Source organism: Aethalodelphis obliquidens, unplaced genomic scaffold (genome assembly GCF_003676395.1).
Source record: "Aethalodelphis obliquidens isolate GAN/ISIS:26980383/991018 unplaced genomic scaffold, ASM367639v1 scaffold15, whole genome shotgun sequence".
NCBI classification, from domain to species: domain Eukaryota; kingdom Metazoa; phylum Chordata; class Mammalia; order Artiodactyla; family Delphinidae; genus Aethalodelphis; species Aethalodelphis obliquidens.
This window is the reverse complement of record NW_020837959.1, coordinates 912,137-926,341: the sequence shown is the minus strand read 5'-3', so window position 1 is coordinate 926,341 and position 14,205 is coordinate 912,137. Positions and strand designations below refer to the sequence as shown.

Sequence of the window (14,205 nt, the reverse complement as noted above, 5' to 3'; positions counted from 1 at the left end):
CCGTCTTCTGTTTGGTCTCCTTGTTTTGAGTGGGTGCGCCATAGAGTTGTGGGTTTGTGCTGCATTTGTAGGAGAGGGAAGAGCTGTTTTTCCGGGCCGTCTGTCTGTGCCACACCATCCAGGTGAAGGACGACGATGAGGTGGACGGGCCCAGGAAGTCGCCGGATTCAGGGAAGCGCTGCGCGTACATCTCGTCCTCGCCTGACGAGGTGGCTCTGGTCGAAGGCATCCAGAGGTGCGTCTCTGGTCCCTGATGCGAGGGGGGTGCGGGACCTCTCCTCCCTGACATTCAGTCATAGAGATCACCCTCCAAGCAGCCTCTCCTTCAGCCTGCCAGCTCCTGCCGGGTCAGCGGGACCCTGTCCCCATAGTGTCTTCCTAATACGATTAGGGCTGTTGCCGTGTTCGTGTATGTCTCCACCTCCACGTCCTGGAAGCTCCTCGAGTCCAGAAGCCAGGCCCGTTTGCTCTTTCCCACCCAGCCTGGGCCCACATGGGCAGAGCCCTCACACGTGCTGGTGCAGGAGGGGGCGTTACAGACGAAGTGGCCCGTGGCCCGTTGGTTGAACGGGGCTCTAGTTTCCTCATCAGTAAAGTGGAGCGTCTGTCTGGAGATGGATGGGCTCCCAGAGTCCTTCCAATTCTGACATGGAAACCAACCTGTAAGCAGCCCCACTGATCAGTAGAGACAGGGACCAATCCTCAGACCTGCTGCCGTCCATACCCTCCAGTAAGAAGGCAGCTAATTGCGTGTGGTGCGCCAGACGGTCGGGTAAGTCGACATTCCCTGGGCTCTTGGAGAACGTTCTGAGACAGTGCTATAATTTCCCGACTTTACAATGCAGTTTACAGCCTCTTTTTCTGGAAGCATTTCTTTTCCAAAAGGAGAGCTTTCCCAAAGTGTAAAATGGAAACATGCTATGAAAGAGGGCCATCCGGGTCCACATTAACTCCCAGGTGTGTCTTCTCCTCTGCAGGTTGGGCTTCACGTACCTGAGGCTGAAGGAGAATTACATGGAGCTCCGGAACAGGGACAATGACATCGAGAGGTGAGGACCTGCCTGGTTGGGACGGCAGTACAGGGTCGTCTTTACAGAGCTCCTTCACTGGAGAAAATACCAAGTTCTCCGCACTCCTTCCATAACTCGTTCTCCCTCTTCTCAGTAACACCAAGAATGTCACCAAAACGCCTGGAGAAGTTGAGTCGGACGGTTAGAGGAGAAGTTGGGTGGTGGTGTGCCCTCAGACAGGCTGGGGTTAAGCCACACATTGTCAGTTTTACTGCAGGAGTTGACAAAGCTTCTAGTACGTTCTGACACCCCCAAGGCCGAGCTCTGACTCCCCACGAGAGGGCCAACGTAAGCCCTTCCCCCGGGAGTGGCCCTGGAATCCTGTGTTCTCAGAGCAGGTCCCCAGGCCGTGGAGCTCGGGGTCCTATAGAAACACTGAGCGGTAGCCTTGGAGGGACCAGATGGACGGGGGATGTTTCACTTTCCATATCGACTCTTAGGGACCATCTAGTCTAAAACTGCTGCTCCCAGAGACAAATGGCATGTTTTGATTTTGATTCAGAGGATGGGGCCATCCACCTCTCCTTGCTAAATAAACATCAATGGGCAGTTATGGTTACACGTGGCTCACGTGGTAAAGAGTGTAAGATTTGGTGGTGATGGTCTCAAAAGAGCTGGATTTTACATTTTTGCTCTTAAGAAAAATAAACTCCCAGGCTGCGGAGGTGGTGAGCCCCTCCACTCCAGAACGGCTGCCGGGCCCTAGGCCCGCCAGGTCAGCTGGGGCTCCTCCCGCAAGCGCTCGGGGCCTCTGGGCGCCATGGGGTCACCCCTGGGAGGGCAGTGACATTGCTGTCCGGCTTCTGGTTTCCAGCTGGAAAGGCAAGTGAGCGCCCCTGAGACCGTAACCGCCGCTCGGTGCTCCAGGCCCCCCGGGAGCCAGCTTGTGGGCCAGCAGGGCCGGCGCAGCCTCACAGCCCCCTAGGCTGACACCCCCCTTGCTCTTCTAGGGGTCGTGAAGCACGCAGGGGCGGGCCGGTAGTCACCCCATGTAGTGAGACGTGGAGCCGGATTACAGTAAAAGCTATGCTTCAACCTCTTTTTCAGGTTCGAACTGCTGGAGATTTTGAGCTTTGACTCAGTAAGAAGGAGAATGAGTGTAATTGTCAAATCTGCTACAGGTAGAGATTCCTTTCCCTTTGGTTTCTTAAATGATACAGTGTGACTGTGTTTCACTCTGACGCCTAGATTCTGTGGGAGCTTTAAGGATGTAACTGTTTATTCTCTTTGTTTAAAGCATGGATAAACCACCACTCACCCCTCAGCCTCAGGCCCGTTTGTCCCCGAGCATCTTCGGCTGAGGTTGTCACCTTTGGTTTTTCCCCCGAGGGAAAGTCCTGTGACTCGTCCCCGGGGCTCTGAACCCCCCTCAGTTTACACACACTGCGCAGCCTGTCTCCTGGGTCCCCACCTGCAGGCCCCGCCCACCTGCAGGCCCCGCCCAGGCGTCTGCGACCCCGTCCCTCTCGAGCCCTCATGTGCTCGCTGTCTCTGCCGGGCCTCCTGGGCTCGGGTCCTTGATGGAAACAGGCAGCCGCCCCTCCAGCTCTTCTCGTGGAGGCCCTGAGCTGCCTCCCAGCTTTCCTTCCCAGGCTTCCCCCTAGGGTGCACCACCCGGGCTTTTCCACCTGGAGGCCCTCTACCTGGTCTGGACTTTTCCACCTGGAGGCCCTCTGCCTGGCAGGGCTTTTCCACCTGGAGGCCCTGTTACTCATGTGCAGCTCTCCCAGGACATCTCCACGGCCACCTGTAGGAAGCCTTCCTGGTTTCCTCCTGCCCTTGCGGGGCTGCAGATGTCCTGAATGCAGAGCCACACTTACTCAGCAGTGTGCCCAGCACAGCGTTGCCGAGCGTTCGGTGAGTGCTTCTGGGTTCAGTTTGCTAACGTGTTTGCAAGTGGCATCTTACCAAGAGACAAGGCATCTTCCTCTTTCTCGTTTCTTAAAACGAGACCGCACTAGGCTATGTTTTTCTCTTTGGAAACTTGCCTGGAGAGCAGTGAAACAAGGCTGCTGCCCTGAACCTACAGACTCGGCCTCAGGTATGACCTGGAGAGCTCTGCGTCAGCAGCGTCCTCACGCTCAGCTCGAGCGGATTTCCTTTCCACAAAGGGAGTTCCCGTAACAGGGCTGCTTGAGCCTCTTTCGATGGAACCGGAAATGCCTCATTTTGTCTCCCAAGCCGGTTGAGGACATGGGGCTGAAGGCCCATGTTTCAGCCAGGCCCTGTGAACCGCGCTCCGCGAGCTGCAGCGCTTGGGCGTCTCGGAGCTCGCGCTCAGACCGCGTGGCTCCCTCGCCCGCGAAGCAGGCCGTCAGACGTGGGGTCCCCACCGACGAGCCTTGCGCCAGTGAGCGCCATGGGCGCCAAGTCTTTATGTAAATGCTGCCCTGGACACGTGGCAACAGGGGCAGCAGGACACGGGAAGCACACGGCCCGTCGTGTTTGGAGACGAGTCCCCTGGGCGGGTGCCCCCTCTGCTGTGCGCTGGCCAGCGCTGGGGTCCATCCAGGACGAAGGCGTTCAACTGTGCAAGGTCCCACCATCCGTCTTTGTCTCTTGTGACTTTCCCCGATACAAACGTGGGTCATGCTCGAGGCAGTCCGTGGGCCGGCAGTCGTGGCCACAGCCTCGGGAAGCAATGCGTCAGCTGGTCACACACCACCTTCTCCCCCTCTGCACATTCTCCTGACCCGCCCCGCACAGCGCAGGAGCCGAGGTGTGGACCGTGGAGTCTTCACGAACAGCGACACTTCCCGTCAGGAGGAGCGTGGCTCGGCCTGGAGCAGCAGCTGGGTCACGTGAAGGACTTACATCCTCGGCGCTCGCGCCGCTAGAAACCCCTTCCTGGAGGGGAGAGGCCGGGCCATCGGAACGCCGCAAGGCAGCAGTGAATTCTGAGAGACGTTGAATATTTAACTGAAGAAGTTGTTCCCTAAGTGGTAATACCTGCCCGGAGATGACCCTAAAGGCACTGATTTCCAGCCTCGTGGGCGGGACGGAGACCGGAGCCCCTGCAGCCCTGAGCTTCTGAGGATTCTCCCCAAGAAGCCACTGCAGCCGTGGAGCCACCCGGGTCCCACGGCGCTTGGCGTGGGCCGCGGTCACCTCACCTGTGTGTTTGCACTGCTCTGGAGTTCCAACTTCTTATTCGTTTACAAAACTGGAAAAGCAGGTCTGCAGCTGGGACCCAACAGTCTCTGCTCTTGTCCTTTGCAAGTTAAACGTCGCCTTCCACTCCAGATGTTTTCACGTCAGAGGCTCCGCTTGACAGAGTCTTTAGGCTGAACACGGCCCACGTCTACGGCGGGTACAGGGGGATGACAGGTTGAGACAGGAGAAAATTTAAGTTATTCACAGGCCATTACTTGGAGTCACCTGTGATTTTTCTAGAAAAGGAATTACTGTTCAAGAAGGTATCACCACTCAGAATTGTCTGGACCACGAAACTTGTTTTATCCTATATCTGGTGCCGTACGTACAGCATTGCCTAGAAGTCACGGCTGGTGCCGGGCACGGATTCTGCCGTTAGGCTGGCGGGCGTGTGACCAGGACTCTTGGGTCACGGCCTGAGGGTGTGCGGGCTTCTCCTGGGGATTGGACTCACTGCTCAGATTCCCACTGGGGGCGGCGGCCGTGCTGCCGCTTCTTTGCCAGCTCAGCCCCGCGTGTCCCTTCTGCACGCCTGCGACACACACTGCAGACACCGTCCTTCCTGGCCGTAGGTTAACGTTGCCCTGGGTTTAACTCCAGGACTCCCGTGAGCGTGAACCGGGCCATGTTTTAAGTGTTTCGCTCTGTATGTTGCAGAAGATAGTTCTTTCTGGGACCAAGGACAGAGCCACCCACAGTGGGCTCCGATGCTGCCCCTGAGTTCACGGGCCCTTGTCCAGATCCCCGTGTGGACCACCGGTTCTGGGCACCCCAGCCCTCACCCCAGCACTGTGCCCCCTCCTCCCGGCCCCTCCTGGTGCCCTGGGTTTGGCTCCCGGGTTTCCTTCCCGCGGGCCGTCAACATCTTGGGTTTCCAGGGACCCACCCCAGGCCGGGGCTCGGTGTTCGTGATTTCTGTCTGATGACAAGTGCTGAACAGAACCCGGTTCCAGCGGCAGTGCCCCCTCTCCGGCCCTACAGCCGCTGTGACAAGCCCCCCGGTGCTTCCGCAGCAGAGGGCCACGTGGTTTGCAGGCCAGAAGAGTCCTCGAGAAAGAGGAGCCCCGGTGCCAGCGGCCTGTGGGTCAGCGCGGGCGCCCACAGTTCTGTCTGAGCCGAGAGCTTCCCGACCCTTCTGGAAGGGAAAACCTTTCACCTCGAGGGGGGAGGAGCGTGCACCCCCAGCACTGAGACGTGTGAAGTGACCGGGGCAGTAGGTGTGGGGAGAATCGTTCGACAGATGCTTCTCGTCACTCTTGGTCACGCCCAGTGTCCCAGCAGCTTGTTACCCCATTTGGGGTCGGCCACGCCCTCTGCGTCCGTACCCCTCCCTGGTCCCGAGGGCATTCGTCCCTCACTCACATCCTTGCCAGGGAGCAGGCAGAAGTGACAGGACGAAGGACGCCCAGGAGCCAGTTTCGTTCCTGACTTTCCTGAGATTCTGGGCTTGTCGGAATAAAACGAGGCTTTGTGGGGGGATCTGTGGCTTTGACGTTTTCCTGATCTTACAGGTTAACCGGTCAGTCGACATCTCCACGACAGTCTCAGCGCTGGTACCCCTGGTTTTGTTTTTAATAAAAGCGTCATTTGAAAAATAATTTAGTCTTCCCCATAGAGTGATTAAATGAAAATCTTCTTTTCTCGTCTTCTAGGAGAAATTTATCTGTTTTGCAAAGGAGCAGATTCCTCAATATTTCCCCGAGTGGTAGAAGGCAAGGTGGACCAGATCCGATCCAGAGTGGAGCGCAACGCAGTGGTGAGATGCGGGCGGCGGCCTCACGCCTCTTCTCCCTCGTGGGGGGCACGTTCCTGCTGGGTGCCACGTGCGCGCGCCGCAGGAAGCCTGGCCACGTGCCCTTGGGCGGGCACCACCCTCCGCAGCCCTCCGCTGGTGTTTGGGGGTGAGGGCGTCCAGAATGACAAGCACGTTGTGACGGTCTTGAAGAAAATAGATCTTTATCCTGAGGACATCCAGTGATTGGGGGCTAATGCTTTCCCTTGTGACCTGTTTGGTTTTCTTCTTGCGTTTTGTTGTGAAGCGAGTGCTCAGTCTGTTCTAGGCTCATCCGAGTTCTTACATCATCAGAGCTTCGTTCCATCTTGTGGCTGAAAAATATTCCATCGTGTGGACGCGCTGTATGTGCCACACTGTGTTTATCCGTCGTCTGTTGGTGGGCACTTGGGTTGTTTCCACCTTTTGGCCACTGGGAACGATGCTGCTGTGAACATGGGTGTGCTTGTATCTGTCTGAGTTCCTTTGATTGTGTACCTAGGACTGGGATGGCTGGGTCACCTGGTAATTCCAATATGTTTCACTTTTTAAGGAAATGCCAGGCTGTTCCCCAGAGGCTGCACCGCGTCGCATCCGCACCAGCCGTGCGTGAGGGCTTCAGTTCCTCCACCTGTTCGCCGACACTTGTTATTTTCCATTTTTGTTAACTAGTCACCCTGGTTAGGTGTGAAGTGGTAACTCATTATGGTTTTTGTTTGCATTTCCCTAATGACTGAAGGTGTTGAGCACCTTTTTAGGTGCTTATGGACCATTTGTATCTTCTTTGCAGAAATGCTTATTCAGGGTTTTTGTGCATTTTTTAATCAGGTTTTTTTTCTTGTTGAATTGTAGGAGTTCTTTATATATTCAGAATACTAACACCTTATCAGATGTATGAATTGCAAATATTTTCTCCCAGTCTGTAGGTTGTCTATCACTCTCTTGATAGTATCCTTTGATGCACAAAAGTTTTTAATTTTAATCAAGTCCAATTTACTTTTTTGTTGTGGCCTGTGCTTTTAGCGTCGTGTTTAAGAAACTGTTGTCAAACCCAAGATCATAATTTGTCCCTATGTTTTTTTCTGAGAGTTTTATAAGGTAGCACTTATATTCAGGTCTTTGATCCATTTAGAGTTAATTTTGCGTGTGTGGGACAGGTACAGGTCAGGACCGTTGGTTGAACAAGACTGTTCTTTCCCTGTTGGATGGTCTTGGCATCCTTGTCAGAAATCATTGGGCCACATGTGCAGCTGTTCATTTTTGAGCTCTCGGTTCTGTTGCGTTGGTCTATGTCTGTCTTTACGCTAGGACCACCCCGTTTTGGTTACTTGTCCCTTTCCGGTGAGTTTTGAAACCAGGAAACGTGAGTCCGTCCTCCAGCCTCGTTCTTTTACAAGATTGTGGTCTACTCTGTGTCGCTTGAGGTTCCCCATGAATTTCAGGTGGGTTTTCCCATTCCCACAAGAATGCCATTGGAGTTGTGATGGGCGTTCTGAACCTGTAGATCACTTTGGGTGGTGTCGTCATCGTGGGATATTAAGTCTTGCAATCTATGAACACAGGATGCCTGTCCATTTACTTAGATCTTCTGTGATTTCTTTCAGCAACGTATTGTAGTTTTCAGTCTATGAACCTTTCACCTCCATGGTTTAACTCATTCTCGGGTATTTTATTCTTTCTGATGCTACTGTAAATGGTCTTGTTTTCTTAATTTCCCTTTTGGATTGTTCATAGTTAGCGTGTAGAAATGCAGCCGCTTTTTGTGTGTTGACTTTGAATTCTGCACCTTTACTGAATTCGTCTTTTAGTTCCAACCATTTTTTTTTTTTTTTTTTTTTTTTTTGGTGGTGGAATCCTTAGAGTTTTCTACATATAAGATCCTATCATCTAAGAACAGAACTAACTTTATTTCTTCCTTTCCAACTTGATACCTTTTTTTTTCTTGCCTGATTGCTCTGGTTAAGACCTCTGGCGCCATGTTGAATGGAAGTGGCAGAGGCAGCCATCCTTGTCTTCTGCCTGATCTTAGGGAGAAAGTTTTCCACCTCCCCCCGTTGAGTATGATGCTGGCTGTGAGTTTGCATATATGGCTTTTATCAGGTTGAGGAAGTTCCCTTCTATCCTAGTTTACTGAGTGGTTTTATCATGAAAAGCTGTCGGGGTTTGTCGATGCTTTTTTGCATCTGTTGAGATGATGATGTGAGTTTTTCTCCTGTGTTCTATTTATGTCATATATTACATCGATTGGTTTTCATACGTTGGGTCACCCTTGCATCGCTGGGATAAATCCCTCTTGGTCATGTATATAATCCTTCGGACATACTGTCAGATTCAGTTTACTGAAATTTGGTTGAGGATTTTTGCATATATGTTTGTAAGGGATAATGTTCTATAATTTTCTTTCCCTGTGGTGTATTTGTCTGGCTTTGTATATCAGTATTGTTTTATATACAGTGTCCAGGGTTTTAGTAATACTTTGCAGGAAGAATAGAGAAACGTATCTCTACTCCATGTTTCCACAAGGGGAAGCCCCATAGCTGCTTTTAAAGGCAAGGTTCTATTTATTTCTGAAGTTTCTGCTGCCCGTTCACACCAGCTCTATGTTCTGGGACAGCTCTGAATTACTATCCTCGTAAAACCTCTTTCTTATCGTGCAGTTTTTCTGGCGTAGAATGAAGTCATATACATACATCCTGTGCGTTTCACCTCTTAGGAGAAGTCAGAGGATCCATTCTGTAGCTCGAGCTCATGTCTCCGATTTCCTTGATCACCGTGGATACTTCCGATCCAACTTCAACCACTTTTTTTAGCAGAAGTCACTGAGTTATTATTGTGTGTCAAGGAGTCGGGGGTGAAGTGAGACAGTGCCAGCGGCCTGAGAGCTCCCACCCCACAAAGGAGACAGACAGGAGGGCAGCGAAGTGGGCGGGGCGTGGACCCGGGAAGGATGCAGGGGAAGAACATCTCTGCGCTTTCACAGCTCGGGGGTGGAGGGGGACCTGCCTTCTCAGAGAGGCGAGCGGGCTGCTTGCTTGCTCCCCGGGGACGGGACTCGGCGTCTGGATGGTGGGCGGTCACAGGGCTCAGTGCCTTCCCAGAGCGTCGGACACACAGATGCTGCTTTTGTCCCGCTCCTTCCCGGGGGCTCCCTTCCCGCCTTCAGGCTTCCGAGAGCTCCGGGGACAAGAGGAGCTGTTAACCCGACCGTGATCGTGTCCCTCGGCTACATCTGGAGGTCGGAGAAAACATGGCAGATGTGAAGCATTCCCTGAGAGCGATGGGACGTTAGAATTCATATAGTGGAAACCCTTCAAATCTTAGGAACCAGTGTTCTCCCAGAATTTGGACTGATCATGTAGGAGACTGGCTCATTTCAGGGGATCCGTAGAGTTGGGGCTGAAGGAACAAGGGAAGCAGAAGGGGATCGTCCAGGGTCGCCAGTCGGGCCGTTGCGATGGTTGCTTCATCGTGACCAAAGGAAGCGTCTGTTGACGCAGTGAAAGTGCTCTGTGTGGCGCCTTTGAGAGCCCAGCTTCCTGGTGCCCTGCCAGCTGGTGTGCTTGCCCTGCGCGCCCTGACATCCAGAATTAGTCTTAGGTTCTTGTTTTCCTCTCCTGTGGACCCGATAGGTTTGATCAATAACCGTGTGGTTTTCCTTCGGTGAGACCCAAATAAGATCAAAGTGTCACACAAATTCCCCACGTAAAGCGTCACTTTAGAAATATCACTTGATGGGGCTTCCCTGGCGGTCCAGTGGTTAAGACTTTGAGCTTCCACTGCAGGGGGCGTGGGTTCAATCCCTGGTCGGGGAACTAAGTTCCCACATGCCACGTGGTGTGGCCAAAAAAAACACAAAAAAAGAAATATCACTTGATATTTACTATAAATTGCTAATTGCTATCCTAAAGAAGGTTAACTCTTCATTTGTCAAAATAAAAGAACAAAGTCTTATCTTTCGACGGCCCCGGTTTATATTTTGTATTCCCACGCTTACTAGTTTGAAAACTTTATCATCGACCATGATTGTGTATATTTAAGGTGGATACGCTTCACTTGCAGATGACCAGCCCCTTGAGGGTGGGTTGGTTTCTCGTTCTCTGGTTAGTCACTCGAGCCGGAGGGGGGTGTCGGGAAGGCTTTGGGAAGTGATATTCAGCAAGTGACCCTCGAGTTCACGTTAAGTGCCGCTTTGTGTCCTGCAGGAGGGGCTTCGGACCTTGTGCGTTGCCTACAAAAGGCTCATGCAGGAAGAATACGAAGGCATCTATAAGCTGCTGCAGGCCGCCAGAGTGGCGCTCCACGATCGGGAAAGGAAGTTAGCAGAAGCCTATGAGCAGATAGAGAAAGACCTTATCCTGCTCGGTGCTACGGCCGTGGAGGATCGGTAAAGGCTCGCCGCGCTTGTCTTAGAAATAATAGTGTTGCAGCGGGATCGCAGGGGCTACAGGGGCGCTTCGGGGGGAGCCCCACAGCCGGTGTCGGCCGCACCCGGTGAACGCGTTCACGCGTCAGGACCGGGCAGGCCACTTGGTTGCCTGGGGTAATAGCGCGGGGGGTCAGGCTGCGCTATTGTGATGTTTGACTTTCCACGAATAAAAGGCCCCCAGAAGAAACCAGAAATGGTCAGCATTTTCACACCATATTCTGAATAGTCAAGCTACAAGGCTATGCTGTTCAATTATTCTTTAGAATGGAATCAATAACTAATCTGGTCCTCAGTTTGTCACTAGTTCTTTCCAAATACAAGTGTAAACATGTTGGATCTTAACATTCTCAGTGTTCTTGTCATCACTCATTGAAGGAATTTAAAATAATGAAGTAGAACATTGCAAAAACTGACAATAATAGCTGGTAGAATTCCTGGGTCCTTGGAGGAGCTGGGGAGGAGGGACGGCTCTTAAGGGTGGAGGGATCTTCGCCTGCGCATCCGAGGACCCTCACGGGGGTCCTGGGAGCTGATGCACCTGCGGGAGCTGGCACCTCAGGACATTGAGCATAGATCCCCGGGGACGGGGCGGAGGGGAGGGGTTGAAGTGGTGATATTTGATCACAGATTATTTCTTTGAAATCTCTGGCCAACATCTTTACAGACCACTCTGGGCCTCGGTTTCCTTTTTGCAAAAAAGGATGAAATGAGAGATGGTTTTTTCTGCCTCTAGAATAGTACGATTATATCATCTCCAGACTTGACCTAGGAAGTTTATCCCAGAATCTAACCAGATGGTTCCAGTCAGAATCCGGATCCTTACCTTGCCTTTCACTCAGCACTGGACAGAAACACATCACTGACACACATCTATCAAAAACTAAGACTCTAAAATCTAGAAAACACAGCAGGCCCCCAAGTGAGGCAGACGTGGTTTTGCTGCCAGACTTCCACGGATGGCAAGACAGCCTGACCAAGGTCAAGAGTGCCGTTTACCCTCAGACATGTGTTGTGGCCTCTGCAAGCTGTGGGTTTTCTACACGTAGACCAGGATCCTAACACCGTCCTCATCCTGTAAGGTTCTGGCAAAGACAAAACGTCGCAGGCAAGTGCTTCCCGCAGCATCTGACGCGGGGCGAGCCTGCGACGCCATCAGCCCGTCCCAGAGCCGCGCCTGGCATTTCACGTTCTTTAGGGGAACCTGGGCTCCGGTTTGATACGTGGCAAAATTAGAACAGTTTATGCACAATGAAAAGGTGGGGAGCGTCACCTCTTTTCCAGGTCCTGTTTTTCCCTGGTTAAGACTTTTTTGGTTGGTGGTTGTGACGGGCCGTCTTATAATAGCGTAAAGTCCTCTCTGAGTAGCAAGTCCCACCAGGCAGAAAGCTGTGTGCTCGGCCACTGTTACTCGTACAAGATGCTGTCTTGTTTCTTAGTATTTTATCCCTGTGGATTTTCTCGTATTAGGAAGTGTTCTGTTGTAAAAAGTTAATACACAGCTGTCGCCAGCCTCGGGTCCTTTGCGGGAAATCACGAGCCAGCACCGCGGTGCTTTTTAATTTGGGGGCAAAAAACGGAATCAGTTCCGTAGATCACAAGTTCTCGGAATTCTGCACTTGGTTTGCTGTGTTCACACTGACGTGTGTGTTGTGTCCCCCGCCCCCCGCCCCCCAGGCTGCAGGAGAAGGCGGCCGACACCATCGAGGCCCTGCAGAAGGCGGGCATCAAGGTGTGGGTGCTCACGGGTGACAAGATGGAGACGGCAGCCGCCGCCTGCTACGCCTGCAGGCTCTTCCGCAGGAACACGCAGCTGCTCGAGGTGACCACCAAGAGGCTGGAGGAGCAGAGCCTGCACGACGTGCTCTGCGAGCTGAGCAAGACCGTCCTGCACTGCAGCGCCAGCCTGACCCGGGACAGCTTCTCAGGGTAGGCGGGACGTTTGCAGACGGACTGGGCAAGCTCCGTGGGCAGGGCCGTGGCCTCAGCTCCCTTTGTGCGGACGTGGTCCTGTCCTCTGGCCTCTAACAGCATCCCGTGGTCGGGACCATGACCAGAGCTATTTCTCTTTAGCAACTGTGACATATATGCCTTTTTGCATCAGAGCGGGGTGTGTGTGTGTGTGTGTGTGTGTGTGTGTGTGTGTGTGCGCGCGCGCTTACTTGCAGACTGCTGGCTGAGGGTGCAAAGAGACTTCATTCATGGATTTACAAAATACCGTGCATGGGAAGATTCCCATCTGCTTCTACGACACTTGCGGGCTGCATCGTGGATTCCTCAGGGCTCCTGCCAGAGCAGGAGGGAGACGTGAATAATGCGTGGTCGTTTGTCGATTAAGACAGAACAGCGTATGCCCGACAGTTGTTTTTTCCCAGAATATTCGCCAGTTTATTCACATTTTATCAACGCTCTCCTTGCTGGTATTAGACGCATGATCTAAGATTAGATTTCATTTGAACCTTTCAAGTTTTCATTAATTTAGATAAAGCAAAGGCAGCTCTCTAATCATATGTGGATCTAAAATTATTCATTTATAAATAGTACAGCGATATTTCCCTTTGCCCTGTCTGCAGAATTCCTTTGGGGGATTAGAGATGTTCCTTGTAACTTTGAAACCCAGCAAAGAGAAATTACGACCATGTTCTTTCCAAGTCAGGTCACCCGGACAGAGTAGCACGGAGGTATTAGTTGTAACAATAAAGACTGTGGTTGGCTAAGGTGGCCAGGCAGTTCGGGAATGAAGGCCGATCTCTTCGATAGCGGGATAAACGCTCTCTTTCTGTTGTCAAGAAGTACCGGAACACGCCCAGGAGTCCACAGTTGCGACCATTGTTTGCTTTGCCTCAGTGAAATGAGAAAGTTTAATTCACACACAATTTTAAAATGTAATCAAAGGCCTTACAGCCACTAATTTAGAGACTGTATTATTATTGACAAAACAAGAAAACCCAGTTTCTTAATCCTTGATCCTGAATGTGTAGCATCTATAGATATCCCAAAAAAGTACCTAGTCTTCTCAAATCTCTGGATTTAGTTACTGAGTAATTTCTCTGGTTTGTATGATCTAACAGACTCTCGGCCGATATGCAGGACTACGGTTTAATTATTGATGGTGCCGCGCTGTCCTTGATAATGAAGCCGTGTGAGGACGGGAGCGCCAGCCACTACCGAGAGCTCTTCCTGGACATCTGCCGGAACTGCAGCGCCGTGCTTTGCTGCCGGATGGCGCCCCTGCAGAAGGCCCAGGTCCGCCGCCCACCAGGAACCAGCTAGGGATCCCCGGGGGAAGGGGTTACGTAGTGAGAGCCATTCATGAGCCCTTACAGCCTCTGGGTTTTTTTTTTCAATCTAGCAAAGCACCTCCTTTTAAAAATGGAAGCAAAAATGATAGAAATTGAAACGTGAGACTTAACTTTGCTCGCTGTGGTTAGTAAGCGTTGATGGAATCAGATGGATGGTCCTTCCGGGTGCAGAGACCAGGGAGATGCTCGTCCCATCTCTCACGTAAACAGAACTGTATCAAGGAGGTAGAGCCGTCTGTGAGAGTCTGTACGGAAGCCCGGGGGGAGGCAGCTGCAGTCGAGCACCTACTGTGTGTCGATTGCTGAGGCAGATGCGAACCCACCGACCCGCACGGTAACCCTTGAGGTGAGGGAGGCTGTGCTAATTTTAGGAATGAAGTACCTAAGACACAGAAGATCGGGAGAACCTGCCTGGCGGGATGATCTGGAAAGTGGCGGTCCGAATCGGCTTCCACTCTGTCGGACTCTGAACTCACGTTCTGCCCA

The 14,205-nt window shown here is 52.3% G+C and overlaps 1 protein-coding gene across 7 annotated transcripts in view; it reads left to right on the top strand.

Annotated features, from left to right (window-relative positions):
* Positions 1 to 14,205, top strand: part of ATP11A (ATPase phospholipid transporting 11A) — a 52,901-nt gene that overhangs the window by 15,038 nt on the left and 23,658 nt on the right. For all 7 annotated transcript variants that reach the window (XR_003434624.1, XR_003434623.1, XM_027115802.1 and 4 more), the window contains exons 10-16: positions 72 to 235; positions 978 to 1,049; positions 2,118 to 2,191; positions 5,876 to 5,979; positions 10,197 to 10,378; positions 12,095 to 12,346; positions 13,489 to 13,663. Coding sequence is in view for 5 of the 7 variants with exons in the window: in XM_027115802.1 (XP_026971603.1) it covers positions 72 to 235; positions 978 to 1,049; positions 2,118 to 2,191; positions 5,876 to 5,979; positions 10,197 to 10,378; positions 12,095 to 12,346; positions 13,489 to 13,663 (1,023 nt within the window). In the remaining 2 variants the exon portion in view is untranslated. The remainder of the gene's footprint in view (positions 1 to 71; positions 236 to 977; positions 1,050 to 2,117; positions 2,192 to 5,875; positions 5,980 to 10,196; positions 10,379 to 12,094; positions 12,347 to 13,488; positions 13,664 to 14,205) is intronic.